General features: G+C 42.5%; 1 protein-coding gene and 2 long non-coding RNA genes across 4 annotated transcripts in view; 1 reads left to right on the forward strand and 2 right to left on the reverse strand.

The window, feature by feature from the left end:
• The window catches only part of CNNM4 (cyclin and CBS domain divalent metal cation transport mediator 4), a 68,451-nt gene extending 58,634 nt beyond the window's left edge, over window positions 1–9,817 (reverse strand). For both annotated transcript variants that reach the window (XM_072633803.1, XM_072633802.1), the window contains exon 1: window positions 8,410–9,817. In XM_072633803.1, coding sequence (XP_072489904.1) covers window positions 8,410–9,802 — 1,393 coding nt within the window. In that variant the 5' untranslated portion in view covers window positions 9,803–9,817. The remainder of the gene's footprint in view (window positions 1–8,409) is intronic.
• Window positions 9,818–10,622: 805 nt separating this feature from the next.
• On the forward strand, window positions 10,623–22,571 carry LOC140520117 (uncharacterized). The gene is made up of 4 exons (XR_011972400.1): window positions 10,623–10,926; window positions 16,224–16,344; window positions 17,025–17,147; window positions 20,458–22,571. It is a non-coding gene; the product is annotated as an uncharacterized lncRNA (long non-coding RNA).
• On the reverse strand, window positions 19,041–19,759 carry LOC140520118 (uncharacterized). Its single transcript, XR_011972401.1, has 2 exons — window positions 19,621–19,759; window positions 19,041–19,122 (listed from the first exon to the last, which is right to left on the reverse strand). It is a non-coding gene; the product is annotated as an uncharacterized lncRNA (long non-coding RNA).
• Window positions 22,572–27,324: the final 4,753 nt, after the last annotated feature.

Raw genomic sequence — 27,324 nt, forward strand, 5'->3', positions numbered from 1 at the left:
TGGAAGCAGCATTTGAATCTCAGACCCCAAACACTGGCTGGGAGGATCAGGAGGTGAGGTGGGTGTGAGGAAAATATTCAGAGGTCAAGTCACTGGCTGGGAAAATGCCCAGAAAAGGAAAAGAAATAAGACTATAGAAGGTTACTTTCTTGGGGAACAGGCATTTCCTCCCTTCCTTTCTGATGAGGAAGAACAATGCTTACCATCAGGCAAAGACACAGAAATCAAGGCTTCTGTGTCCCAGCCCACTCAATGGGCTCAGGCCATGGAAGAGCTCAAAAAGAATTTTGAAAATCAAGTTAGAGAGGTGGAGGAAAAGCTGGGAAGAGAAATGAGAGACATGAAGTCAAAGCATGAACAGCAAATCAGCTCCCTGCTAAAGGAGACCCAAAAAAATGTTGAAGAAAATAACACCTTGAAAACTAGCCTAACTCAGTTGGCAAAAGAGGTTCAAAAAGCCAATGAGGAGAAGAATGCTTTCAAAAGCAGAATTAGCCAAATGGAAAAGGAGATTCAAAAGCTCACTGAAGAAAATAGTTCTTTCAAAATTAGAATGGCACAGATGGAGGCTAAGGACTCTATGAGAAAGCAAGAAATCACAGAACAAAGCCAGAGGAATGGAAAAATGGAAGATAATGTGAAATATCTCATTGGAAAAACAACTGACCTTGAAAATAGATCCAGGAGAGACAATTTAAAAATTATGGGACTACCTGAAAGCCATGATCAAAAGAAGAGCCTAGACATCATCTTTCATGAAATTATCAATGAAAACTGCCCTGAGATTCTAGAACCAGAGGGCAAAATAAATATTCAAGGAATCCACAGAACACCGCCTGAAAGAGATCCAAAAAGAGAAACTCCTAGGAACATTGTGGCCAAATTCCAGAACTCCCAGGTGAAAGAGAAAATATTGCAAGCAGCTAGAAAGAAACAATTCAAGTATTGTGGAAATACAATCAGGATAACACAAGATCTAGCAGCTTCTACATTAAGGGATCGAAGGGCATGGAATAGGATATTCCAGAAGTCAAAGGAACTAGGACTAAAACCAAGAATCACCTACCCAGCAAAATTGAGTATAATACTTCAGGGGAAAAATTGGTCTTTCAATGAAATAGAGGATTTTCAAGCATTCTTGATGAAAAGACCAGAGCTGAAAAGAAAATTTGACTTCCAAACACAAGAATGAAGAGAACCATGAAAAGGTGAACAGCAAAGAGAAGTCATAAGGGACTTACTAAAGTTGAACTGTTTACATTCCTACATGGAAAGACAATATTTGTAACTCTTGAAACATTTCAGTATCTGGGTACTGGGTGGGAGTACACACACACACACATGCACACACGCACACACACATAGAGACAGAGTGCACAGAGTGAATTGAAGAGGATGGGATCATATCTTAAAAAAAAAAATGAAATCAAGCAGTGAGAGAGAAAGATATTGGGAGGAGAAAGGGAGAATTGAATGGGGCAAATTATCTCTCATAAAAGAGGCAAGCAAAAGACTTATTAGTGGAGGGATAAAGAGGGGAGGTGAGAGAAAAACATGAAGTCTACTCTCATCACATTCCACTAAAGGAAAGAATAAAATGCCTACTCATTTTGGTATGAAAACCTATCTTATAATACAGGAAAGTGGAGGATAAGGGGATAAGCAGAGTGGGGGGGGATGATAGAAGGGAGGGCATGGGGAGGAGAGTGCAATTGAGGTCAACACTCATGGGGAGGGATAGGATCAAAAGAGAATAGAAGTAATGGGGGACAGGATAGGATGGAGGGAAATATAGTTAGTCCTATACAACACAACTATTATGGAAGTCATTTGCAAAACTACACAGATTTGGCCTATATTGAATTGCTTGCCTTCCAAAGGGAAGGGGTGGAGAGGGAGGGAGCTAAAGAAGTTGGAACTCAAAGTGTTAGGATCAACTGTAATGTTCTTACCACTAGGAAATAAGAAATACAAGTAAAGGGGTATAGAAAGCTATCTGGCCCTACAGGACAAAAGAGAAGACAGAGATAAGGGCAGAGAGGGATGATAGAAGAGAGAGCAGATTGGTCATAGGGGCAATTAGAATGCTTGGCATTTGGGGGGGGAGGGGAGAAAAGGGGAGAAAATTTGTAACCCAAAATTTTGTGAAAATGAATGTTAAAAGCTAAATAAAAAAAAAAAAAAACAAACAAAACAAACAAAAAAAAAAAGAACCTTCAAGTTCAACTCCTTCCTTGAGGAACCTAAGGCCCAGAGATGAAGCAGTATGACCAAGATCCCAAAGGGAATAAAGTGACAAAGCTGCAATTTGACTCCAGGTTCTCTGACTTAAAATTCAGCATCCTTTCCACTGTATCATAATGCCTGAGGGCACCCTTTTCATTTTAAAGATACAAGACCTTTTACCTTCATCAGAGGTATTATTTATTACCTGGGGGAAAAAATTGAGCTTAATTTCCTGATGTGAAAGCATAAAACTCATAAAGTTCAAATATTCTTGCAAAATGTAAAAAAGAAAAAAAAAATCAAACTTAAATAACAGATTGGGACCAAAAGATTAACACATCTGCTAACTGTTCTTCTTTGCCCTGGCCCTGCTAATAAATAAACTGCCTCTACTTCCCAATGATCAAGGGAGGCTGATGCCTATCTGGCCACCCCACCCCACCCCACGCCACCCCCACCACCGTCTCCTAGGCATCATGCTAAAAAAGAGGACATTTGCTGGACAATATTGGCTCCTCAGAACTACAGCCTCTGCCCTGCATTCCAGGAGAATTATCCAAGGAGGGGTAAGTCCTATCATGTTCTCAGATAAATCTGTTTCAAAGCAACTTCTCCTAGACACCAAATCACAGAGCATTAAATAATGTTAAGGAGTTGTATGGCAACTCTGGTACGGGTCTGGATAAAATATCTATACAGAAAAAGCTAGCTAGTAAAAGAAAAGTCAGGCAAATGAGAAAACTTAGGTGAAACTGCCTACTGAAGAGATGTATTTATAATATTTGTGGGCATTTCTTTCCATTTGACCTACTCTGACTTTTTATAGAAGGAGAGGCTGAACTAGAAGAACAAAAAAGACAAGTCCAAGGTCACACAATGAATCAATGGCATAGCTGGGCAGGGAACACAAAGTTTATATCCAGCACCAAACTGGATGGGTGGGTGGAGGCAGATAAGATTGTCAAAAGACAGGCTTAGTATCAGGGAGGGGCAGGACTAAATTGGAAGAGAGGTAGAATAGACTTTGATAAAAGCTGGAATGTAGATTTCTAAAGGGAATCTACAGTTTTAGACCTCTCTCTATACTGAAATGCCCCAGGGCCTAGGACTGGGTATTATCTGGAAGAGAAAAAAGAACACAATTTGGGCTGTGGCAGTCAAATCTTCCTAATCTACAACACTGCAGGCAAACCCAACTTCCAAGACTAGAAACTGAGGACTGCTGAACTCAACTACACTCTAGAAAGACTGGATATATCCTCTTTCCAGTATTTTAAGCTTCTTGGGGGCAGCACCTAGCTTTTTAATAATTTGTTAGGCAATCAGTCAGCGTGCTAAGTACTGGGAATACAGAAAGAGGTAAAAGCCTCTGCCCTCAAGAAGCTCACAATTTAATGGAGGGGAGGGCAAAAAGTAAGCAAATAGATACAAATATATACAAACAAGCTATATTCAGGATAAATAAGAAACAACCAAAAGAGAGAAGGTACAGTCATCATAAATGGTTTCCTGTAGAAGATGGAATTTTAGTTGAGACTTAAAAGGAGGCCAAGAAAGCCAGCAGATGGGGATAAGGAGGAAGAGCATTCCAGGCATGGGGGACAGCCAAATAAAATGGCCAGAGAGGGGAGATGGAGTATCTTGTTTGTGGAGCAGCCAGAAGGCCAGCATCACTGGATCAAAGAGTACAAGGCAGGGAGTAAGGTGTAAGAAGACTGGAAAAAAAACAGGCGGGGCTAGGTTATGATGGGCTTTGAATGCCGAATGGAGCATTTTGTATTTGATGCTGAAAGCAATAGGAAGCCACTGGAGTTTATTGGGGGGGGAGAGGGGGAAGAGAGAGATTGATATGATTGGATCTGTAGTCTAGGAAAACTACTTTGGTGACTGGTTGGAGAGAAGACTAGAGGAAGGCATACTCACCAGCAGGTTATTACAGTAATTCAGATGTGAGATGAAGGCCTGCACTAGAATGGTGACAGTGTCAGAAGAGAGAGATTGCAAAGGTGAAATCGACAGTCTTGCACTTAATACATGTTTGCTGATGATGAATGCTTCCATCCCACAGTCCGAGGGGGTGGTCCCCTACTTCTTCATCTATCCCTACTTTCCCTCAGTCCAAGTGCCCTCTCTCTTACTCAAGGCCTTTTTCTATTCCTCCCTCCTTCTAGTGCCTCCCCCACAAACTGGCTTTCTAGTTACTTCACATATTTATGTGTACACGTTTCCCCCAACGGATTTTAAGGGAAGGGAATGCTTCACTTCTGTCTTTGTATTCCTAGCATATAGTACAGTGCCAGGCACATAAACATTTGCTGAATGACTGAGAGAATGGAGGCTTTTTCAGCCTGTTCAAAACAGTTTCCAGGACACTGAACTCCAAATCCACAGTGCACTCTCCCAAGCCACACCTCAGCCCTTTCATTACTAATTGAAAGCCTTATAATACTTCTGCTCCCTGGGCCTTCTTTTACCCCAGCTAAGAGAAACTAAGGCACAAAGAGGGCAAATCCAAGGACCAAAGAAAGATAGAAGCCTCTGTCCTACTGTTCCATCCCTGGCCCTAACTATCTCTCTATATTCCTTCCTAATGGTTTCTCTTCTTCTCTTACAGCCTGGCTAGGTATTTTTAGCTCCTGGCAGTTACGTGAAAAATCTGCTATAAGCTTCTTCAGCACAATAAATTTCTAGAATACTTGGAAAGACCTCCCAAATTTGATGTTACAGTCTTTCACGGTGGCCACACCCTCCCTTCTGGTCACTTGAATCTTTCCATCTTGGGGCCACTTTGTTCTATATAGGGTTACTATCCCTTATTTTGGCTGCTGATGAAAAAAGCCTGGGTGTTTTAGCTCCCTCAATATCCTCACTAGGTTGAAAGAGTTCCAGAGGGCTGAAGAGTTTCTGAAGTGATGGTGTGATTGACTGCCTTCTCTATGTACATGATAGCATCATGTTTTACTGGGACAGAGCTGGTCTTCTATTGCATGGTACAATGGAAAGAAGGCTGTTGTGAGAGTATTTACTCCCCTGTGACGACAGACAAATTAACTTAACCAGTCTGGGCCTCAGTTTCCTCAAATGTAAGACCAGGAGACTGGATTAGATCACCTCTAAGATCTCTTTCAGCTTCAGATCAATGATCCTGTCGTTTTTTGTACTATAGTACTATGCCATCATTTTCCTTCAAGGCTGTGCCTACAATACTGTAGATCCCAGGGAAGAAGAAACTGGGAATCTAGGGTGGGGAAAGACAATGCTCTGAAGAGCCCAATCTATCTTATTTTTGGCTTCACAGATACTGAGATTATTTCCCGTGGTGGGGAGAAGAGACAGTGGCTGGAAAAGTTATTGGATTTTCCTAGGAGGTTAGAGCTTAAAGCTACTTGTTATTTTTCTCACTAAACAAAATGAGTGTGACTTAAGTATCCAAATTCAGTCCCTCTAGAATCTAGGGGTCTGGTAGAATGTGACAAAGGCCAACCAATCTGGCTAAATCTTATATCTAGAATGTAAAGAGGTGAAAAGGATGTTTTGTGAATGACTCTAGGTGGTCCCAGGATGTAATGAATGTAATGAATGAGAGATAGGGGTAGGGAAAAGGAACACTCTGGATCATTTGCTAGCAAACATTTTAGAGAAAGTCAAAACCTTCCAGGATGTGAGACACAGTGGACTGGAGAACAGGCCTCAGTGTGAGGGGAAACCTGGGCTCAGGTCCCTGCTTAGATACATATTGGCTACATAACCTTGGGCAAGCAGCTCTCTTAAGACTGTAAGGTCCAGAGGAAGTCTTAACTTACATCCCTAAGAATTTCCCTTACTGAGAGTTCATACATTAATGAAATTATAGGTCCAGTCCAAAAAAAAAAAAAAATCAGCAGAAAAGGCAAGAAATCCACACACCATCACAAAATTTTTAAGGTCAATGACCTGACGTGACATTAGGCTGAGTGGGGAGGGGAGGTTAATTTCACAAAAAGGTAACTTGGTGCTTGTGACTGACGGATTGGTGACTTAAATGCCTTAATGCTGCACTACAGAAGACCTGGGTTCCAATCATGGCTCTGTTATCTACTAGGTGTGGGATTGATCTCTCTAGCCATTTTATCTACATAAAACTGTATGTCAGTTCTAAATCCTGATAAGCTTGTGTACTTGAGCAAGAATTAGTTATCAAGCTTATGTACCCACCTAAAAGTCCCTTCTCAGGCTACAGGTGAATGGAATCACCAGAGTATGTGTTGGTTTCTTTCTGATGAATTTCACCCCCTGGCTTCTACTTCCCAGGGAGAAGTCCTCCAGGAAGACAATGCCCCATTTTATAATGGGTGAGTCCAAGCCAGTTTCTCCTTAGTTCCTCATCTTTTAAACTGTCAAACCTATCATAGGATTATAGATTACAAATAATAGATCCATAGAGGTCATCTAGTCCAGGGGTTGGCAAACTAGAGCCCAAGGGCCAGATCTAGCACTTGGCATGTGAGTTGAGAATAGTTTTTACATTTTAAAATGCAATAACTTTATTTGAAACTTTATTTCAAAATGTAAAAATGGTTCACAGGCCATACAAAAAAGCTTGCCCACCCCTCACCTAGTCCAACCCTCTCATTTTATAGAAGTTCATGAAAATGGAGTGGATTGTTAAATCATAATTAGTGGCAGAATCAAAATTTTAACTCAGGCCCTCTGACTCCAAATCCAAACCTCTATCCCAAAATGTGGATTTAATCTGCCTAACTATATAAAAGAGCATCCTTGGAGTCAGGAAGACCTAGTTAGCTGGGTCCAAGTCCCACCTAAGATGCATCCTGCCTTTTAAAGCTCTCTGTAACCTGGCCCCTTTCCTACCTTTCTAGTCTTCTTACACTTCCATCTCCTCCACATACTCTAAGATCCAGTGTTACTGGTCTCCTTGCTGTTCCTGGAAAAAAAATCAAAACATTCCATCTCCCTCCCCACTCCATGCCTTTTTCTTGGCTGTCCCCCAAGACCAAAAAGCACGTTTAATGCTAGGAAAAGGGGAGCCTATGGACATTACTATTTACATGTGGTCTCCTTTAGAATGTAAACTCTTTAAAGCAAGGGACTGTTTAGTCCTATCTTTGAATCCTGAGGCATTATGGAGGGTTGGTAAACAGTAATCACTTAATGAAAGCTGGTAGGGTGACTGGGGGGTGGGGTGGGGTAAGGGAATAACCAGATAAGAAATCACAAAGGGGGTAGGGGTGGGGTGGTCACACTTCAGCAACAGAACCAAATAATTCTGAGTACTACCCATCACCCCAGCTCCTGCTGCTCCCCGTTCTAGCCCGACACCAGCAATCCAGTCAGTTCCCCAACTTGACTCTGCTCCATGTTCCAGAAATAACTTACTGGGTCCTACCTCCCTTCCAGTCCCAAACTAAGGTTCAGAAGTCATTCCAAGGATAATGGGTGCAATTCAATCTATCTATGGCTCCCTTGACTGGAAAGGAAATGAGTCCAAAAGGAGGTGTCCCTACCTACCAGAAAGGGGACTTGGAACCAGAGACAATTGTGATTTGCAAATGGAAACCTCAGAAAAAGCCTGCCTGGTTCAGGTGAAAATTTTGTTTTCATCTCCTCCAAAAATGCCCGTTTTATTCCCTTTCAGTTTCCTTGCTGCTGAAACCCTAAGATATGTTCTAGTTCATAAATGACTTCTTGACAGTGTAGCTTGAGCCTGGATAAAAGCTTTGATGGAAGGAAGGGGATGTGTGTGCATTAGGTTTGGGACTGGTGAGTAAAACTCTCCTATTGCCTTTACAGTCAGCCTCTTGAGAGGTAGCCAAGAACTGATGAGTCGGAAAAGTACAGAGCAAGAGAAGGCCCATTAAATATGCCTAAAAGACCAATGAAGAGAGGCTGATGTCTTGGGCTTAGGAAGCTATGACACTCCTATTCCAAACACTGAATAATCTGCCTGCATTCCACTGAATTTTTAAAGCCCTCAAAATGTTATTTGGAACTCTCCCCATTCCACCACCTGAAGTAATGAAACAAGGGATAGATTCTCCTAAATGCTTTAGTTCATCCCAGAGGCAGTCTCTCAGAGTAACAGGAGGTGATGGAGAAGAGAGCACAGGCTACATACAAACAGAATCTGTCACAGCAGGCATAACAAGATTTCACAAAAAGACTTAATAGTCCACTAGGTCTTACCCTTCTTGAACTCCTCTAGCATGGCATCCAGTTTGGTGTCATGAAAGACAAAGTGAACTGGATGGTTGTAGAAGCGGGTGATGGTTTTCAGAGGAGTGCAGTCGTCTGGGTCCACAAAGGCCAGATCCTTGACATAGAGGATATCTACAATATTGGACTGTTCGTCCTCAAACACTGGAATGCGAGTGTACCCACTTTCCATGATCTCTGACATAGTGTTAAAGTCCAGGATAGCATCACTTCTGATCATGAAACAGTCATGGAGCTGGGTCATGATATCCTCCACCGTTTTGGTCCTCAGTTCCAGGGCACCTTGGATCATGTTGAGCTCTTCCTTCACCAGATCATTGTATGGTTCAGTCACCTTCAGCATCTCCATCAGCTTTTCCCTGTTGTAGACTGTACCAATCTCCTGACCAAGAACATAATCCAAAACCTTGCTGATGGGAAAACTTAAGGGGAAGGTAATTAGCATAAACAATTTCGTGACATTGATTGTGCTGGCCCCCACAGCCAGGCCATGCCGGGAACATAATGCCTGGGGTACAATCTCTCCAAAGATGACAATGCCAATAGTGGAGGAGGCCACAGCTACCACTCCAGATCCCAGTAGGTTGTCCAGAAGGATTGTGAGTGAAGTGTTGACCAGCACGTTGCCCAGAAGCAGGGAACAGAGAAGGTAGTTCCCCTTCCTTCGAATGGGCTCAATCTTTCGGGCATACCTTCTCTCTTTCTCCTTGCCACAATTCTGTATGATCCTTAGTTCCATAGGATCCAAGGCCATGAGACCTAGATTGAGGCCGGAGAAGATGCCGGAGAGCACCAGCAGCACCACGACCAGTACAATGTGCAGCCAGAGGGGCAGGAACTTACGCTTATCCTCCATGAGGAAGACCAGGGAGTCCTTGCCGGGCCACCTCAGCCACTTCCCCCCACTCCAGGTGCACAGGCCGTAAAGCCTCGCATTCTCACTCCTCCTTAGGAACTTGGTTTCCAGGATCAGCAGCGCGTTCGAGTTGTCCCTGCTCAGGTTGACCAGCTGGTGGACCATCAGGTCCTTGGTGACCCCCATGCAGAAGTTGGATTGGTGGACATCCTGCATCGTCTCCAGCTCCGTGAAGGTGATGTGGCCATGGTTTAAGGTGTCCAGGTTGAGGCCATACAGCCTCAGCCTCACCTGGCTGCCCTCGGAGACGAAGAGGATGCCCTCCGGGTTGGTCCCGCACGTCTTGTTGCAGCCTATCAGCCTCATGCCCAAGATTTTGGGCTCGTCCTGGCCCCGGGTACCCCGGACCCAGAGCAGCAGTCCCAGCGCCGCCAGGAGGAGGCGCCCTCGGGCCCGTCCTCCCGCCGGGCCCGGGCCCAGGCCCCCGCCCCCGCTGCCCGGCGCCATATTGCTGCTGCCGCCGCCGCCGCGCCCCAGGGCCCCCAGCCCCCCGCCGCGCGGCCCCGCTCAGCGCCGCCGCTCCTGCTGCTTCGCTGCCGCCGAGCCAACTGCCCGGGCCGCGGGCCTGACGTCACACCGGCGGCCCGCCCCCTCAGGGCCACAGACACACACCCGGTCCCACGCCCCCTCCGCCGGGAGCCACGCCTACTTCATTTGCATGTCACCGCCTACTTTAAACCCCCTTCCTCCTTCCTACTTCTCTTCCCTCCCTTCGGGGATGCCGGCACCTATTGCCCTGGTTTAAGGGGGTCTGGGTTTTTAAGGTGGACCTAGGCTGGGCAGGGATCGTACGATTTTTGAAGGGAGTGGTGAAAAGGAACATTAAAGGTCATCTAGTCCAGCCTCCTCGCTGTACACATAAGGAAAGGGAGGGAGGCCCGGAGGGAAGTGCCCAAGGTCACCCAGGGTGTAAGTCACAAGATTAGGATTTGAACCTAGGACAGGTTGGCGTCTCGCTCTCCACGTCTTGATTTTGCTCCTTAGAACTATCCCAAATTCATACAACTCTAGAAGTGGGAGAGGCCTTAGAAGTCACCAGGTTCAAGCTAGGGCCATTCCGAGAGCCTGCTGCCTTCGGTATCTCCCCCTGCCCACCCATCCCCCACATGGCTTTTAAACTGACTTCCTAAAACACAGGTCTGACCGGGTCACGCACAACCTCCCCCCACCCCCAAAGCAAACAAAACAGCTCCAGTGGCTCCGTTATCTCCATGATCAAATATAAAATCCTATGTTTGGTGTTCAAAGTCTCATAATCTGCACACACACACACACACACACACACACACACACACACACAGACACACACACACACACACACACAGACACACACACACACACACACACAGACACACACACACACGCACGCACACACACACACACACACACACACACACACACACACACACACACACTCCCCTCAGTCCAGCGTCATAAACCTTATTGTTTCTGAACTAGACACTCTCACGTCCTCAGACATTTTCACGGGTGATGGATTTCTCTCCCTCCTCCATCTGTCTCCTGGCTCCCCTGGCCTCCTTCAAGTCCCAGCTAAAATCTCACCTTCTACGGTATGCCTCTTCCGTCCCCTTTATCTAGTGCCTTCCTCGTTCATTATCTCCAATGTACTCTGCCCGTGCCTTATTTGTAGATAGCTATTTGTATGTTCAGGAGTTCAAATCTCAACTCAGACACTTACTAGCTGGGTGGCCCTGAGCAAGTCCACTTAACCCTGTTTGCCTCAGTTTCCTTATCTATCAAACAAGCTGGTGAAGGAAATGGTAAACCACTTCCGTATTTTTGTCAAGAAAACTCCAAGTGGGGTCACAAAGAGTCATGTGACTAAAAATGACTGAACAGCAACATTTACATGTTGTCTCCCCTATTAGATTATGAGAACCTTAAATCAGGGACTTTTTTTTATTTGTTTTTAAGTCCCTGGTGCATAGTACCTGGCACATAGCAGGTGCTTAATAAGTGCTAGTTGGCTGACAGATAAGGAAACTGAGGCCCAGGATTATACAAGTAAACCAGAGGAGCAGCAGGATTTGAAACCAGGTCATCTGAGTCTACATCACCTCATGTGGATCCTAGAAGGGACACCTCTATGATGCTATACTACTTCTTGCTAGGCTTCAGTTCCCTCATCTGTAAAATGGGGCAATTGATGACTCTAAGGATTTTCCTGCTTCTTATGGATGCCTGCACATGCCCAAACACAAAGCAGTCATATTGGAGGGGGAAAAATGCTGAACATCTAGAGCAGCTATTAATCTCCTGGGTGACTTTGGACAATTCACTCTACCTCTCTAGGAGGACGGAGGAGTGGACTAGAGGACCTATAAAATCCTTCTTTTACAACTAAGAGAAAGGAGAAAAGACAGATTAAAGTTCAGGCCTCCTGACATTCAGTCCAGCACTTTTCCCATAACATTGCAATGTTTTCTTTCGCGTTTCCTCATTCTTTTCATTACATTCAACAAATATCTATTAAGCATCTGCTGTGAATAGAGAACTGAGTTAGGAGCTGGGGTAGATAAAAAATTTGATAATGCCTGGTCACTACCCTCCTAGAGATTAGGCTCTTTTTTCTCAGCCTGCCCAAAATTCCAATGTATTTTCTGTTTTCCTTTCCAACATAATGTATGCTTGCAATATTAATATAAACAAATCCCTCTAGAAAAGGGCCACAAGTCAGGGAGACTAAAATTACCTCAAGTATCCCATTTATCAAGGTTCCCTTACAGCTCCTCTCTAGGACTGGTCAAATTTCCACACAATTACAGCTTACCCCCTTTTCTTTCCAGGTTAATAGTTCACTTTTAATGTGATTTATGTCCATCAAAATTACACTTAAGGAATAACTGGTAAAAGGATTTCCTTTCCCACTTTTTCCTCCCCATGTCATGAAAACTCCAGGAAGGTCCCACTCTGTTAAGCTTATAGCAGAATTTGGACAAGTCCCATTGAATCAAGAAGCATGGATGGGTTGGTCACCTGTTTCTGTAGAGGGATTAACCACATCAGTGAGACCAGTGACTCTTTGCAGTAGCAAAATTGGAGTGGGCCACCTTGGTTAGATAGTGTCAGAATTAGGAAAACCTAGTCCATTTCACTGGGCTAATCCAGGATCAGGACAAGCTTCCCTCATTCATGTGTTACTATTAGGATCATGGAATCAGATCTAGAGCTAGAAGAGGCCTCACAGGCCATCTTCTCCAAATCACTGACCACTCCCATTCTACAGGGTGAGGAAACTGAGGTGTAGAGAGTTTAAGGGATTTGCTTGAGGTCATATAGGTACAAAGTGCTAAGTGGCAAAACCTCCATGTGAACTCAGTCAGCAAGTATTTATTAAGCATTTACCAAGCACAATGCTAAAGCTGGGATTACAAAGAAAGGCTCCCTGCCCTTAAGGAGTCAGTCAGCTCACATTCTATCTGTGCAATGGGGATTTCATTCCTGGATTACTTGGGTATAAAGTACTTTGTAATTTGCAAAGTGTTTCATCAATAGAAGCTATTCATACTATTCCTAGTGCTTTGAGGAAAGGAGTGTGGACTGCCATTACCAGCACCCTAATTAATTTCTCTCTCTCTCCTCTCTCTCTCCCTCCCTCATTCTCTCTCTCTCTCTCTCTCTCTCTCTCTCTCTCTCTCTCTCTCTCTCTCTCTCTCTCTCTCTCTATCCCTTTGTCTCTCCCTCCCTCTCCCTCTCTCTCTCCCTCTCTCTCCTTCCTCTCCCCAAATTCTGTGGGGCAGTTGAAGACTATGACAGATTGCAGGTCTGCAGGTGGGCAGACCAGATGAAGAATGAGAAATGGGAGTTTAGATCAAAAAAGTCACTTCCCTGAACTGTCCAGACTAAACCTTTGCACTCAGTCATTGAATAATCATTTATTGAGTACTAGACACTTGAAGTATGAATTCAAAGTGGATCTGCCCAGACAAAATCAGTCCAAGGGAGCTCCAAAACACGTAGAAGCACAGATTTTAGGGAGGAACTCTGACTTTTTGTCTTAAGGGCCCCCATATCAGAGATATTTTCCAGACTCTATAGGCACAAAATCTATTCTATCTCCCTCACTCCACCCCCAAAATGCTGACACTTCTATTTCTTTTGCTTATCCAATTAGGCATTAAGATTAGGGAGGAGGAAGAGACAGGAAGAACAATGAATGGACTGGCAGGTGGGCCTCCTGGGTTTCATGACCACCTCTGCATCTGGTAGGGCATTATTGGATGGCCCAGAAAACAGGATGACAGTAGTGCTTGTGGCAGGGCCTGACCTGAGCCAGTCTGTTTGACGACACTTGCCCCAGTTCTCTCTCATTCTGTTGAGCAAGAAGATGATATCTGACTTGAGGAATGCTCACAGAGCAGACCCTGCTTGGGGGAGAAATCAGAAGGAAACAGCTGGAGGAGGCAGGTATAACCTCTGGCCCTCAAAGTAATCACTCCCTTCCCCCACAACAGGCCCTGGGCCCCACAAGGGCACGGGAAGTACTATATTCTGAGATGAAATTCTATTCCAAAGGCTCAACCCTAAGAGAAGGTTCTCCAAGTCCACCAATTCTCACCTATTTTGAGTGGACCTTATAGAAATGCTCTCTGCCCTTTTCCTCTCACTATACTTAGAAGTTCTCTGATTCTCAAGATTATTGATAGTTTGGTTGCATTTATATTAGTCCTTTGCAAACGAACTATCCTGAGAAGCTCCCAGATATCAGCACTATTTGTAGTAACAAAGAAGGCTTTTTTCAGATCCTTAGGTTAAAAGATAAATTAATTTGCATCCCCTCTCCGTGATAAGGCTGTGTAGGGTCTGATAAAGAAAATTTAGTTTCGGTTAAAGTTCAGTCTAACAAAACCCACCTCCAAAGGAAAACAAATAAATGGGTGTATCCCATCTCATGAACAACAAAAATTTATTGAGGGCCTATTCTGGAGGGATTTGGGGGAAAAAAGTGTTTGAAAAATCACAGAAGGTCAAAGTTGGAAGGAAACTACTTTAACACCTCATTTTATAAAAGGGGAAGCTGAAATTCAGAGATTTAGTGACTTTCCTTGAGTCACACAGAAAATAAGTGGTAAAGTCAATGGAGAACAGTACTCCTTGGCATATTCCCTAGGTCAAGAAAATTCACTTCTAGCACACTACATGTCCAAACTGGGGTTGGGGTAAGGGGTGGAATATAGACAAAAGTCTCACAGGATTAACAGATGTGAATGGATTTGGAATACTGGTCAGTCAGTCAAAAACCATTTATTAAGTGCCTACCAAGGGCAATTAGGTGGTGCAGTGGATATAGCACTGGGCTTGGAATCAGGAAGACTTATCTTTCTGAGTTCAAATCTGACCCTGGGCAAGTCACTTAATCCTGTTTGCTTCCATTCCTCATCTGTCAGCTGGAAATGGAGAAGGAAAAGGCAAAGTACTCCAATATCTTTGCCAAGAAAACTCCAAAGTGGGGTCCCAAAGAGTCAGATGTGACTGAAACAACTCAACAATAACAACTATGGGCCGGGTACTATGTTGAGCACTCTTAGGGTAAGTCTTAGAATACCATTCCCTCTACAGTGTTATAATACGGTTTAAAGAGAACCCGTAAATAAATTCAAAAAGATAAACAGCAATAGAATAATTACCAGATGAATGCCAAAGATAATATGCATTATAGAAGTCGTAGAGAAAGTGATCCTAGGACTTGATGTATTGTTGGCACTTTCCATCTGGCTGTCAGTGATAAAGAAGCACAAACTGGAGCCTTGTTTCTATTCCATTTAACAAGTTTATTAAGTACTTACTATATGTAAGCCACTATACTTGACACCAGAAATACAAAAGCAGAGACTGCAATAGTCTCTGTCCACAAAGAACTTCCATTCTCCTACAGGCATTGTTAAGGATATAACACACAGGGTCTACAATTTCTTTTTAACTAGGGGGTGACCATCATAGGGACTACAGTCCTTTAAAGAAAGAAAGGGATCTTGATAGGTGAGGATGAAAAGAAAATGCACTAAAATGGGAAATGGGAGTGTCAGGTTTAGGGAACCAGCAGGCCAATCTGGCTAGATTGACTAGATTTAATTCATGAAGGGGAGTAGTATGAAATAAGGTTAGAAACACAGGTAGACATCACTTTGTGGACAGCCTCAAATGCTAGACTAAGGATATGTAAATATTTCCATGGCTTCATAATGCAGATATTTCCTCCAGCAGTATAGATTGCAGCCCAATTCAGAATATACTTTTTCATCCTATGTGGCTCTTGCTCATGTCTCCCAGTAAATCTTCCACATTGCATCCATCCAACAAGCTGAGGCGTTCCTCTAGGTCTGCTGACATTGTTGATGTTCAGTCATGTCCAAATATTCATGACTCCATTTGGGGATTTCTTAGAAAAGACACAAGAGTGGTTTGCCATTTCCTTTTCCAGCTCATTTTACAGAAGAGGAAACTGAGGCCAACAGGGTTAAGTGTCTTGCCCAGGGTCACATCACACAGCTAGTAAGTATCTGAAGTTGATTTTGAACTCAGGTCTTCCTGATCCTGGGCCAGGTGCTATATCCACCGTTCCACCTTGCTGCCCTCCTGACATCACACTCATGTTATCCTCTCTGCTGATGTACCTTTGATCATACCTTTTTATTCAGCACTTTCTCAGCAATTTTCTATCCTATAGCCTACTCATACTCACCACACACCTCTCCATCGTCCTTTGGATGATCAGCAAAGAGCTGGTACATGATGACACTGTAGCTGGATTTAAAATTGGACCCAAGAGGAGACAAGAGCAGACAATACTGCATTTGGTAAACTGTACGGGGCTTTTAATAATGCTGTGCTTCTCATTCAAACAAAGGCCCATCTTTTTTTAACATCAAGATTCTTCCAGTTCATGTTGTATGATGATAAGTCATGGAATATCACAATCTCTGGAGAACTGAAGTTGCAGACTGAGAAGTTCATATTTTACCTTAGAGGTAAGGGGGAGTCACTGAAGGTTATTGAGCTGACAAATGTCATTATCAGATCTTTGCCTTAGGAAGATTTTCCAGGGGGTGATGGCATATCTAAGTAGTGAATGAATGCTACAGTCTTTGCCCTGGTCAGACCACAAGAAAAGTAAAAAGTTCAATTCTACATTTTAGGAAAGACAGTAATAGAGTAGGGATCAGCAAGCTTTTGCATGGCTCCAGTTAAGAATATTGTTTTTTTATATTTTTAATACAGAGATATTGTATCTCTGATACAATACAATACAAAAACTGATCTAAGGTATCTGCCTATACAAAAATAGGGGACAGGACAAATTAGGCCCTTGGACTGTAGTTTGCTGAGCCATGGAAGAATATTGAAGAGACCTGAAAGCATGCTATATGGGATCAGTTGAAGGAAATAGGGATATTTAGCCTAGAGAAGAGAAGACTTTGGTGAAGCATAATTTCTGTTTTCAGTTATTTAAAAGATAGTTATTTGAAAGAGGGACTAGACCTCTTCTGCTTGACCACAGAAGACATAATGACTAGGACCAGTGGTCAGAAGTTGCAGAGGTAGATTTAGGGTTGATATAAGGAAGAACTTCCTAACAGAATTTTCAGAAACTGGAATAGGTTGGCTGGGAAAGAAATATTTTTCTCTCACCAGAGGTCCTCCCACGCAGGCTAAATGACCACTTGCCAAGTATATAGAAGAGGAGACAAGATGATCCTGAGATCCCTTCCCACTCTGAGGTTCTATGGCAGCAGTGAGACCACTTCAAAGGTCTCCCATTACAATAATCCAGGTGAGAGGTGCTGAGAGCCCTGAGGGCTACCAAGAAGGTAGCAGAGATAGAATGGACCCCTTTAGTGACTGAATATTGGGGGTGAGGGAGAAGCAAGCCAAGGCTGGCTCTAAGGCTATAAACATAGATGACTGGAATGATGATGCCTCCTTCAGCAGAGATAAGGAAGTTTGGATGCAGGGAGGGCTTTAACATAAGTAGCTTCAGACATGTTGAGTTTGAGATACCTACAGGATATCCAAGGTGGACATGTCCTGTGTAAAGCTGAAAATATGGTACTGGAGCACAAAAGCTATACTGACATCAGATATTTAGACATGGAAATCATCAGTTTAGAGTTAAGACCTGAAGCCACAGCAGCAAAGGAGATCACCAAGGATAGTTTATAGAGAGAAGAGAGCTGAGTTCAGAGTCTTAAGGGACATTCTGGCTTAGGGAGCGGGAGATAGATGATTATCCTATAAAGGAGACTAGTAAGGAACAGTTAGCGAGGTAGGAAAAGAACCAGGAGAAGCCAGTGCCCCAAAGGAAGGATGGAGGGAGGATGCATCAGTATCACAAACTACAGAGAGGTGGAGAAGGAGGTGCAAGAAAAGGCCAATGGATCTAGCAGCTAAGAAATCCTTAGAGTAAAAAGTTTCCATGGAATGGTAAGAAAAGAAATCAGATCGCAAGGGGTTGAAATTTTGAGTGGGGGATAAGGTGGCAGAGGTATTGAATGTAAATGATTTTTCCTAGATTTTGGTGATGAAAGGAAGAAAGCAAGCAGGATATGTGAGTTTTCAAGTCCTAAGTCTTAGAAAGTAATATTTGGTTAGGGTCCTATAAAGACTAAGGGAAGCATTGAGTATGGGAATTCTCTTTGCAAACACCAAAGCCGCCCCCCCCCTATGCCACACACACACACACACACACACACACACACACACACACACACACACACACACACACACCACTTTAATTATTGCATATTTTGTTGTATATATCTTGTTGTATCCTCTAAGGTAGAATGTAGACTCCTTAAGGGCAGGCACTTTTTCACTTTTGTATTTACTTCCCCTAGTGACTGGCACATAGTAGGCATTTTGTAAACAAGTTTTAGAAATTACATGCTTGTTAATTGATTGATTGGTACAACTTGGGTTTGGAATGGAAGTGTGGGTCCCCAGAAACCAAGTAGACCTCAAGCTTGGTACCAGTTCTTTAGCTATATCACAAGTTGGTGGAGAATGTGGCACACCCCTCCACCCCCAGGAGACAAAACTCAATCAATAACAAGTGTTCATTAAGCACCTATTATGTGCCAGGTGCTGGGCATACAAAGAAAAAAACCTGAACCATCCCTGCCCTCACGGAGCTTACTTCCATTCAAGGGAGACAACATGTACATACCTAGATGTATCTAGAACAAATATAAAATAAAATACAAGGTGCTCTGGGGAGAAGGCGGCTAGATGGCATAGTGGATAGAGTGCTGGGCCTGCAGTCAAAAAGATGCTTTTCCTGAGCTCAAATCCAGCCTCAGACTGAGCTGTGTGACCCTGGCCAAGTCATTTCACCCTGTTTGCCTCAGTTCCTCATTTGTAAAATGAGCTGGAGAAGGAAATGGCAAACCACTGCAGTATCTCTGCCAAGAAAATCTCAAATGGGGTCACAAAGGGTCAGACATGACTGAAAATTGGCTAAACAACAACAGTTTAGGAAGGAAAGACTAATTGTTGGAGATTATGTAGGGAGATTATGCATGTAGCTTTACTCTAGGCCTGCTGTTGGAAGCTTTCCTGGGTTTGGTGCCAGAACTGTCTTACACTCCAGACTGTTGAGCACCAAGAACAGTGTCTGAGGCTACTCCATTGCATTCCTCTCCTGCAGCAGTCTAATTACTGACAGAACTAGAGATATGGTGGGTTTAATTAAGAGATCAGTGGCAGCACTTGCAGATTTCCAACAGCGGAGAAACACCAGAGCTTAACACCTAGAAAACAAGAATAATTAGTTAAAATAAGCTGCCAGAAGGCAGACTAGAAAGAACTTCTCCTTTGCCCTACCCTAATTCATAAACTTAAAATTTCTCAAATGATTTTGTGCTTGGGTCAGAACTCTGCCCCACCCTAACCCTCAACCTCCAGTAGGGTAACATCAGACTCTCCCCCAACTCAAGGCATCTTTTAAGCCCTTTCTCTGGGTGCAAAAATTCCAGACTTTTGCTTTGCTTTTGACTTATCTCCACTGACCTTCCTGAAGGATAATGTATTTTTGCAGTCTCTTACCTAGACTATTACAATAACCTCCTGATCCCTGCCTCTAAATCCTCACCTCCTGCCTTCTCCTCTACCTCAAAGCCATCCTATACCTGCCATATTTACAGTCCTAATTCACAATATCAGGCAAGTCAACAAATCTTTGTTAAGCAGTTACTATGGGCCAGGTACATAGCTCTGATCCCTTAAAAAGAGACAACCCCAGATTGTACCCAAGAATCCAAGCATCTCAGCTGTCTCTTTCGAGTGTAACAGGAGGAGCATCAGCCTTAGTGTAGGGAGGCCTAGGGTCTTCTATTTATTAACTGGTGATGAGAGAGAGAGAGAGAGAGAGAGAGAGAGAGAGAGAGAGAGAGAGAGAGAGAGAGAGACTAATGCAAGGAGATGGCCTGTAAATAGCTTGATCATATACAGTGCCTTGTATGTTGTCTCTCCCATTATGTTGTATATGTGTGTGTGTTTGTCCTTTGTTGCCAAAGAAGACTATGCCATCAGAGAAATAATGACATGACTTGCACTTGACTTTGTTTTGAATGAGGGAGGGCTGTGCTGGTCACCTGCCTCACTTCTCCTCCAGAGCCATCTGAATCCAGTGACCAATATTCATCAGGATGACTGGAGATGGCCCAGGATGAGGCAAATGGGGTTAAGTGACTTGCCCAAGGTCACACAGCTAGTGAGTGTCAAGTGTCTGAGGTAAGATTTGAACTCAGGTCTTCCTGACTCCTGCACTGGTGCTCTATCCACTGCACCAGCTAGCTGCCCAATCCCATCATGTTATGACTTCCTTGAGGGCTAGGACTTTCTTTTGCCCTTTATATTCCTGGCAAATAGTGGGTGTTAAATAAATGCTTATTGACTCACTGACAAAATACTCCTCCTTGCTACTATTTCTACATCTCTTATCTCCCTCTATTAGAATGTAAGCTCCTTTGGGGGTAAGGACTTCTCTTTGTTTTTGTATCCCTAGTACTTAATACAATGCTCATCAACTAGTAAGGACTTAATAAACGTTTTTTCATTCATTCCTAGCAACATTTTCTTTTTAGTGGCAACTAAGACTGAGAAGCAAAATGAGTACCTATCAGTGGGGGAAGGCAAAGGAAACGAAGATATAAATGCAATGGACTATTATGATGCTATAAGAAACAATTGGAAGAATTTAGAGAAACTTGGGAAAATCTACGTGAACTGATACAGAATAAAGTAGAAACGAGAATAATTCACACTGTAACCACGATAATCTAAGAAAATAACATTGAAAGACATCAGAACTCTGATCACAGTAACCCATCTTGACTTTAGAGGAATGATGATAAAGGGAATGTCTTCTCAGAAGAGAGGTGGTGGATTATCGGTGTGGGCTGATACATGGCTAATGAACACATTGGTTAGTCATATAACAAGCATTTATTAAGTCCCTACCATGTACCAGGCACCGTGCTACGTGCTAGGAATACAAAGGAAGACAAGACAGTCCCTTGCCCTTGAGCTCACAATCCAATGGAAGAGACGGCTGATAAACAACTATCGACAAACATGCTCTATAAAGATACATTGGAAATAATCAATAGAGAAGCTTGTTTTCCTAAGTTGTACCTAGTAGCAGAGGAGAATCATTGGGAAATGACAGCCATGTGAGAAGGAAAAATGTATTAGTAAAACATTTGTTAAAAAAATGAATAGGAGAAGGCAGTGAAGTACAGTGGAAAGAGCAATTCTACTGTGTTGTTGCTCAGTTGTTTCAGTCCTGTTGACTCTCCCTGACCCCATTGGGGGTTTTCTTGGCAAAGATACTAGAGAAGTTTGCCATGTCCTTCTCCAGCTCATATTTTACAGATGAAGACATTGAGGCAAACAGGGTTAAGTGACTTGCCCAGTCACACAGCTAGTAAGTGTCTGAGGCTGGATTTGAATGCAGGTCTTCCTGACTCCAGGCCAGGTGCTCTATCCACTGTGCCATCCAGTTGCCCCCATTACCTGTGTAACTTTGGTCAAATCACTTAACCTTCTTGGTCTTCAGTTTCCTCATCTGTAAACTATGTTGTACTAGATGGCTGCAGCCATCCCTTCCACATTTAGCTCTATGATATTTTGAAATTAATTGAAGTATGTGCCAACTTAGCATTATCCTGATTGTTCCGTCTAAAGGTCTTTCCATTCATAAATTCTTTAGCTCTTACTATTTGTTGCCTGAGGCCTCTCTGGCTTAGCACCCAAACCTCTTTCTCACTCATCTAATGTGTCCCTAATTTGAGATTCTTTCCATAGTTAAGCTCTGACCATTCTGTCCCTAAGGAGGGAAAATAGTTTGAAATATATCTGCCTACTAGATAAATGACCTTTTCTTCCTTCCCCTCCATAACCATGGTGTTCTTTGCCATTCCATCTCACCCTCCAGACTTCCCTGTTTGTCTGACCCAGTGATGAAGGAAAGACTCAGTCAACTCTGTCAAGTCTGAGCTCACTCTCTGCTGGACTTGCCCAACAGTAAGAAATGTAATTCTAGGAAGTGGACAAAGAAAGGTACAGTAGCGTGGGGTACCCAAAGACTAGGATTAGACTGGCTCAATTTGGGGGTTGCAGATTCAAGAGGCAATGAAGCTTTAGAAAAAGCATGTTGTACTTAGATCAGGAATAACTTGAGTTGGAATGAGAATAAGTAATTTATGAATGAAAACATTTATAAGTTTCATGACCATGGACGTAAAAGTGCTTTGGAAACCTTGAGGTGCTTCATAAATATCAGCTATTAGAATTTATCTAACTTCTCTTCTCCTCGGGTGGAAAAGGGAGAGTAGTAAAGCAAGTCAAGAGAGAACTCCTTGTAGGATCTATTTCTGAAGTTTTCCTCTCACTTAGGTTTGTCCTTCCCAGAAGAAGAAATTAAATCGCAAATAGATTATCAACATCAAAACATCCAAAAAGCTGCTGATAATAAAACAGGACCACCTATGGTTTTTGTGATAGAATACAAATCAAAGCAATCAAATACTGCCTACTTGCCAATCCTAGGCACAGATATTACCCATAGTCCCCCTGACAAGATCTCTGGGCTCATATGGACTTGATTTGATCCTGGGTTCCTATCAACAAATGATCAGTTCTTTCTTGGGCTCAAATGTCTACATGCATGAGTAAAATGGAAATAAAGTTTAAAAAAATAAACCAATAAATAAAGTAAAATCCAAATAAAAGTGGGTTATTGTTCATGTCTAACTTTTCCCAGACTTAGGTAACAGGGTTCCTACTCTTGCATTGGTACTCTGCACAGCATAGGAATTACATACTGTATTGTCTTTATTTCCTCCACCACGGAAAATGCTTAGGATCTAAAGGACTCAACAGAGCACACTCAGCATATTAGACTTCTTCCAATCCTGAAAGTAAATGTACTTTGTGTGATTGATGAACAATTATTGCTTATTTACCTTAGACCCATCATGGTGGTTTGGCAAGACTCATGAATCTTCTGGCCCCTCGTGGCATGGCTCCAGTTCAGGGGTGGGGAATCTGCAGCCTCAAGGCCACACATGGCCCCCTAGATCCTTAAGGGTGACCCTTTGACTGAATTCAAACTTCACACAAAAATTCCTTTTAATAAAAGCATTTGTTCTGTAAAACTTGGACTCAGTCAAAAGGCCAAAAGGCTGCACTCAAGGACCTAGAAGACCACAACTGGCCTCAAGGCCATAGGTTCCCCACCCCTGGTAGAATAATTATCTAAGCACAGTTTGGGAGATCTCCCTCTGAGAGGCTTCCAAACTCAGGAATACTAGAACGCAGGATTATTCATGAAGGAATGCCCAAGGTTGAAAACATCCTTTCTCAAGATCTCTAGTCTCTGACTTGTGCTCAAAAAATAAAATAAAAAAGCAGAAAGAAGGAACTGGAGGTCCAGAACCTCCCCTTTCAGGCATGCCTGGGCAACCACAGGCTGCCAACACTGTCTTTCTCTCATAAATTGCCATTTTCTTTTGCTTGGGGCTAGAAAACTTGAGAAGAGAAAAGGGTAGAGCTGTATCACACTCTCCTCTTATCAAGGAAGTCTATCTTCCTTGACCTCATTCACCAATTATTTTTTAAAATTTAATTTAATTTTTTAAACATTCGCTTTAAAAATTTGAGTTTCAAGTTCTTTTCCTCCTTCTAGCCTCTCCCCTACCCATTGAGAAGGCAAGCAACACGATACTCATTATATATGATTCACCAATCAACCTGGAGGCAATGCCAATCACAGGGACAAATCAGAGTAGCTCTTTTATCTTCTCTGCAAGGAGCTATGGCACAAATCTCTCCATGGGAGATGCCCTTCTAAAAAAATTTCAGGTCCTGTACTCTTGTCAAGTGGATTGGGGTGCTTAGATTCATCAACGGCTCCCCTTTTTACCCCAGTTATACAGATAAAACATTAATCTATAAACCTATGATCAAATTATTCTATGATCAGTTAACTCCTTCAAGTCCAGATTTGTTAACCCCTTTATAGGGGTAGATGAGATCTCCTATTAACTGTCAGGAGACTGTATCCTGAGAGATAACTGAATATTGTAGCCCACCAAGCAAACACTTCGGAAATGAGAACCTTTCCTTTGATTGTAGAACAAACTAATCTTCAACAATCTTGTTCAATCCTCCTGGAAATACTTCCACAGTATTTTAATAATTGATCTTAAACTCATGGATAGTGGATATGTGTCTTATTTCTATGTGTTCCACATTGTGGAATGTTTAAGAATCTATAAACATCTCTCATGAAATTAGCTGAATATTGAATTATCAGGGACCATATGTCAACCTCAAAGGAAAAATGGTATCCCAGATAGAATGCTGGACTAGGAGTTAGGAAGACCGTGGTTATAGGTCATGCCACAGATACTGACAAGCTCTGTGATTCCAGCCACTATCTTTTTCTCTCATTTTCTTCTTCTAGAAAAAAGGGATAATATTAATGATAGCACTTATTTCATAGGGTTGTTACGAAAATCAAGTGAGATAGCATATGTAAAGCACTTTGCGGACCTTAACTTTTCATGTAAATGGCAGTTAACTAATAATTATAAGAATCCTATGATATTTGCTGTAGAAGAGATGTTAAAGATTATATGATTACGGATGAAGAAACTGAGACTCCTGAAGAGAAAACTGAAAACACAGAAAACTGGTAATAGACCTGGGAAGAGAATCAGGGAACCCATTCCAGCATTCACCACTTTATATCATGCTGTTCTCATTTTGTGTCTGTGATGTAATGATTCTAGCCACCATTCCAAGGTGGTTTCTCAGTCTCTGGGCACTCCAAGCCTGGGAGGGGTTGTTTGGGCAGTATCTCCCCATATATTTGTAGCCATCTGGCATTAAGGTCATGCATCCTATATCCAGCTGGATAGAGTCCCCATTGAAATACCATTAGTCTTATAGCCCTGAGGGCTGGGTAGAATTCTTGGGATATATTTGGTGGATAGAAGAATGAGACCATGATCAAGTAAAGTGACCTGTTTACTGGCTGGGAGGATGTAATCCTCAACATTTACAGATTTCACCCTTGTTATTAAGTTGTCAGAAGGAGGAAGGGCTGGTTATGATTTCATGGGTCAAAGGAGGAAAATGAGCTGCTTGAGGTCATCTGAGAGGGTGTGTGTGTGTGTATGTGTGTGTGTGTGTGTGTGTGTGTGTGTGTGTGTGTGTGTGTGTGTGTGTGTGTGTGTGTGTAAATTTCTCAGCACAGGAACAGAGTTAGGGAGAATAGTTCTTTGGCTTATATTCTAATTCCAGTCATTCCAGGGACTTTGGAGTCTGTCTTCCAAGTGTCCAGGAGTGATGATTGATATGACCAATACTCTAATTGATTAAGATGGAGAAGCAACTGTAGAAAGTCTCAGGTTGGAGAGAAGACATGTCCTTACCAGAGACTTCAGCTAAAGAAAGTGAAAACTCTAATCTAACTGTAGGGAAAAAGATATATCCTTTCAGGAATTTACCTCCTTTGAGCTAGAATGATGTCAGTCCCACTATGCAAACTCCAATTATCCTCAGAAGCAACTTCAATTAAACAATTTCATAAATATTTATTAAATGTTTATTATGTGCCAGTTAACTGAGAAAAGAAACGCAAAAATTAAAGCAGTCCCTGTCCTCAAAGAGCTTACACTTTACTAGGAAAAATAACATGCACACAGACACATAAATGCATATGTTATATATAATATGTATGTATGTGCGTATATATGTATATACATATATGTTTATATACACAAACACATATAATACATACATATGTTTATATATGTATATATGCACATAGTTATATAGATATAGAAACATTTCTAAAGATACAACTACATGCATATGTATATACATATACACATGTACATACATGCACATATTTATATATGTATGTATGTACACACACATGCATATAGGTAACAACAAATCATCACTAACCCAAGAGGGCTGGGGATACCATATTCCAATAAGGATTCCAAATTCTGGCCTCAGTCGTAGCCTACAGTTAAAGATCTTCCCTGTCCATTAATAGGCCTCACCTGGAGCCCATGAAGGGAGGCTGATTAGGGGAGGCTTGTTTTGTAGGAAGGCCCGCACCTTTTGTTAATTAATGAGGCACTGAGTCACCAGGGTCGTGATGCCCTCCGGCTCTGAAAAGTGTATATATACTCTGAGGTAAGGTTTTGCTTTGGGGGCTTAGAAGAAAGTTCTTGTGCCAGATGAGACTCTGGGTAGCCATTAAGAAGCACTGCCCCCACCAGATGTTGGTGCTTCTCTCTCTGGTAACTATGTATGTATTTTCTGTGTTAGTATATGTGATTAAAGAAAATTGTTGACTCCTCAAAAGTTGCTTTCCTTTTATTTATTTTATTTTTTTAAATTTATTTGACATTCATTTTAACAAAATTTTGGGTTCCAAATTTTCTCCCCTTTTATCCCCTCCCCCACCCCAAAACACTGAGCATTCTAATTGCCCCTATGACCAATCTGCTCTCTCTTCTATCATCCCTCTCTGCCCTTGTCTCCATCTTCTCTTTTGTCCTGTAGGGCCAGATAACTTTCTATACCCCTTTACCTGTATTTCTTATTTCCTAGTGGCAAGAACATTACTCGACAGTTGATCCTAACACTTTGAGTTCCAACTTCTTTACCTCTCTCCCTCCCCACCCCTTCCCTTTGGAAGGCAAGCAATTCAATATAGGCCAAATCTGTGTAGTTTTGCAAATGACTTCCATAATAGTTGTGTTGTATAAGACTAACTATATTTCCCTCCATCCTATCCTGTCCCCCATTACTTCTATTCTCTTTTGATCCTGTCCCTCCCCATGAGTGTTGACCTCAAATTGCTCCCTCCTCCCCATGCCCTCCCTTCCATCATCCCCCCCACCCTGCTTATCCCCTTATCCCCCACTTTCCTGTATTGTAAGATAGGTTTTCATACCAAAATGAGTGTGCATTTTATTCTTTCCTTTAGTGGAATGTGATGAGAGTAGACCTCATGATTTTCTCTCGCCTCCCCTCTTTATCCCTCCACTAATAAGTCTTTTGCTTGCCTCTTTTATGAGAGATAATTTGCCCCATTCAATTTCTCCCTTTCTCCTCCCAATATCTTTCTCTCTCACTGCTTGATTTCATTTTTTTTTAAGATATGATCCCATCCTCTTCAATTCACTCTGTGCACTCTGTCTCTATGTATGTGTGCATGTGTGCATGTGTGTGTGTGTAATCCCACACAGTACCCAGATACTGAAAAGTTTTAAGAGTTACAAATATTGTCTTTCCATGTAGGAATGTAAACAGTTCAACTTTAGTAAGTCCCTTATGACTTCTCTTTGCTGTTCACCTTTTCATGCTTCTCTTCATTCTTGTGTTTGAAAGTCAAATTTTCTTTTCAGCTCTGGTCTTTTCAT

This window comes from Notamacropus eugenii, chromosome 1, assembly GCF_028372415.1.
Source record: "Notamacropus eugenii isolate mMacEug1 chromosome 1, mMacEug1.pri_v2, whole genome shotgun sequence".
NCBI lineage: Eukaryota > Metazoa > Chordata > Mammalia > Diprotodontia > Macropodidae > Notamacropus > Notamacropus eugenii.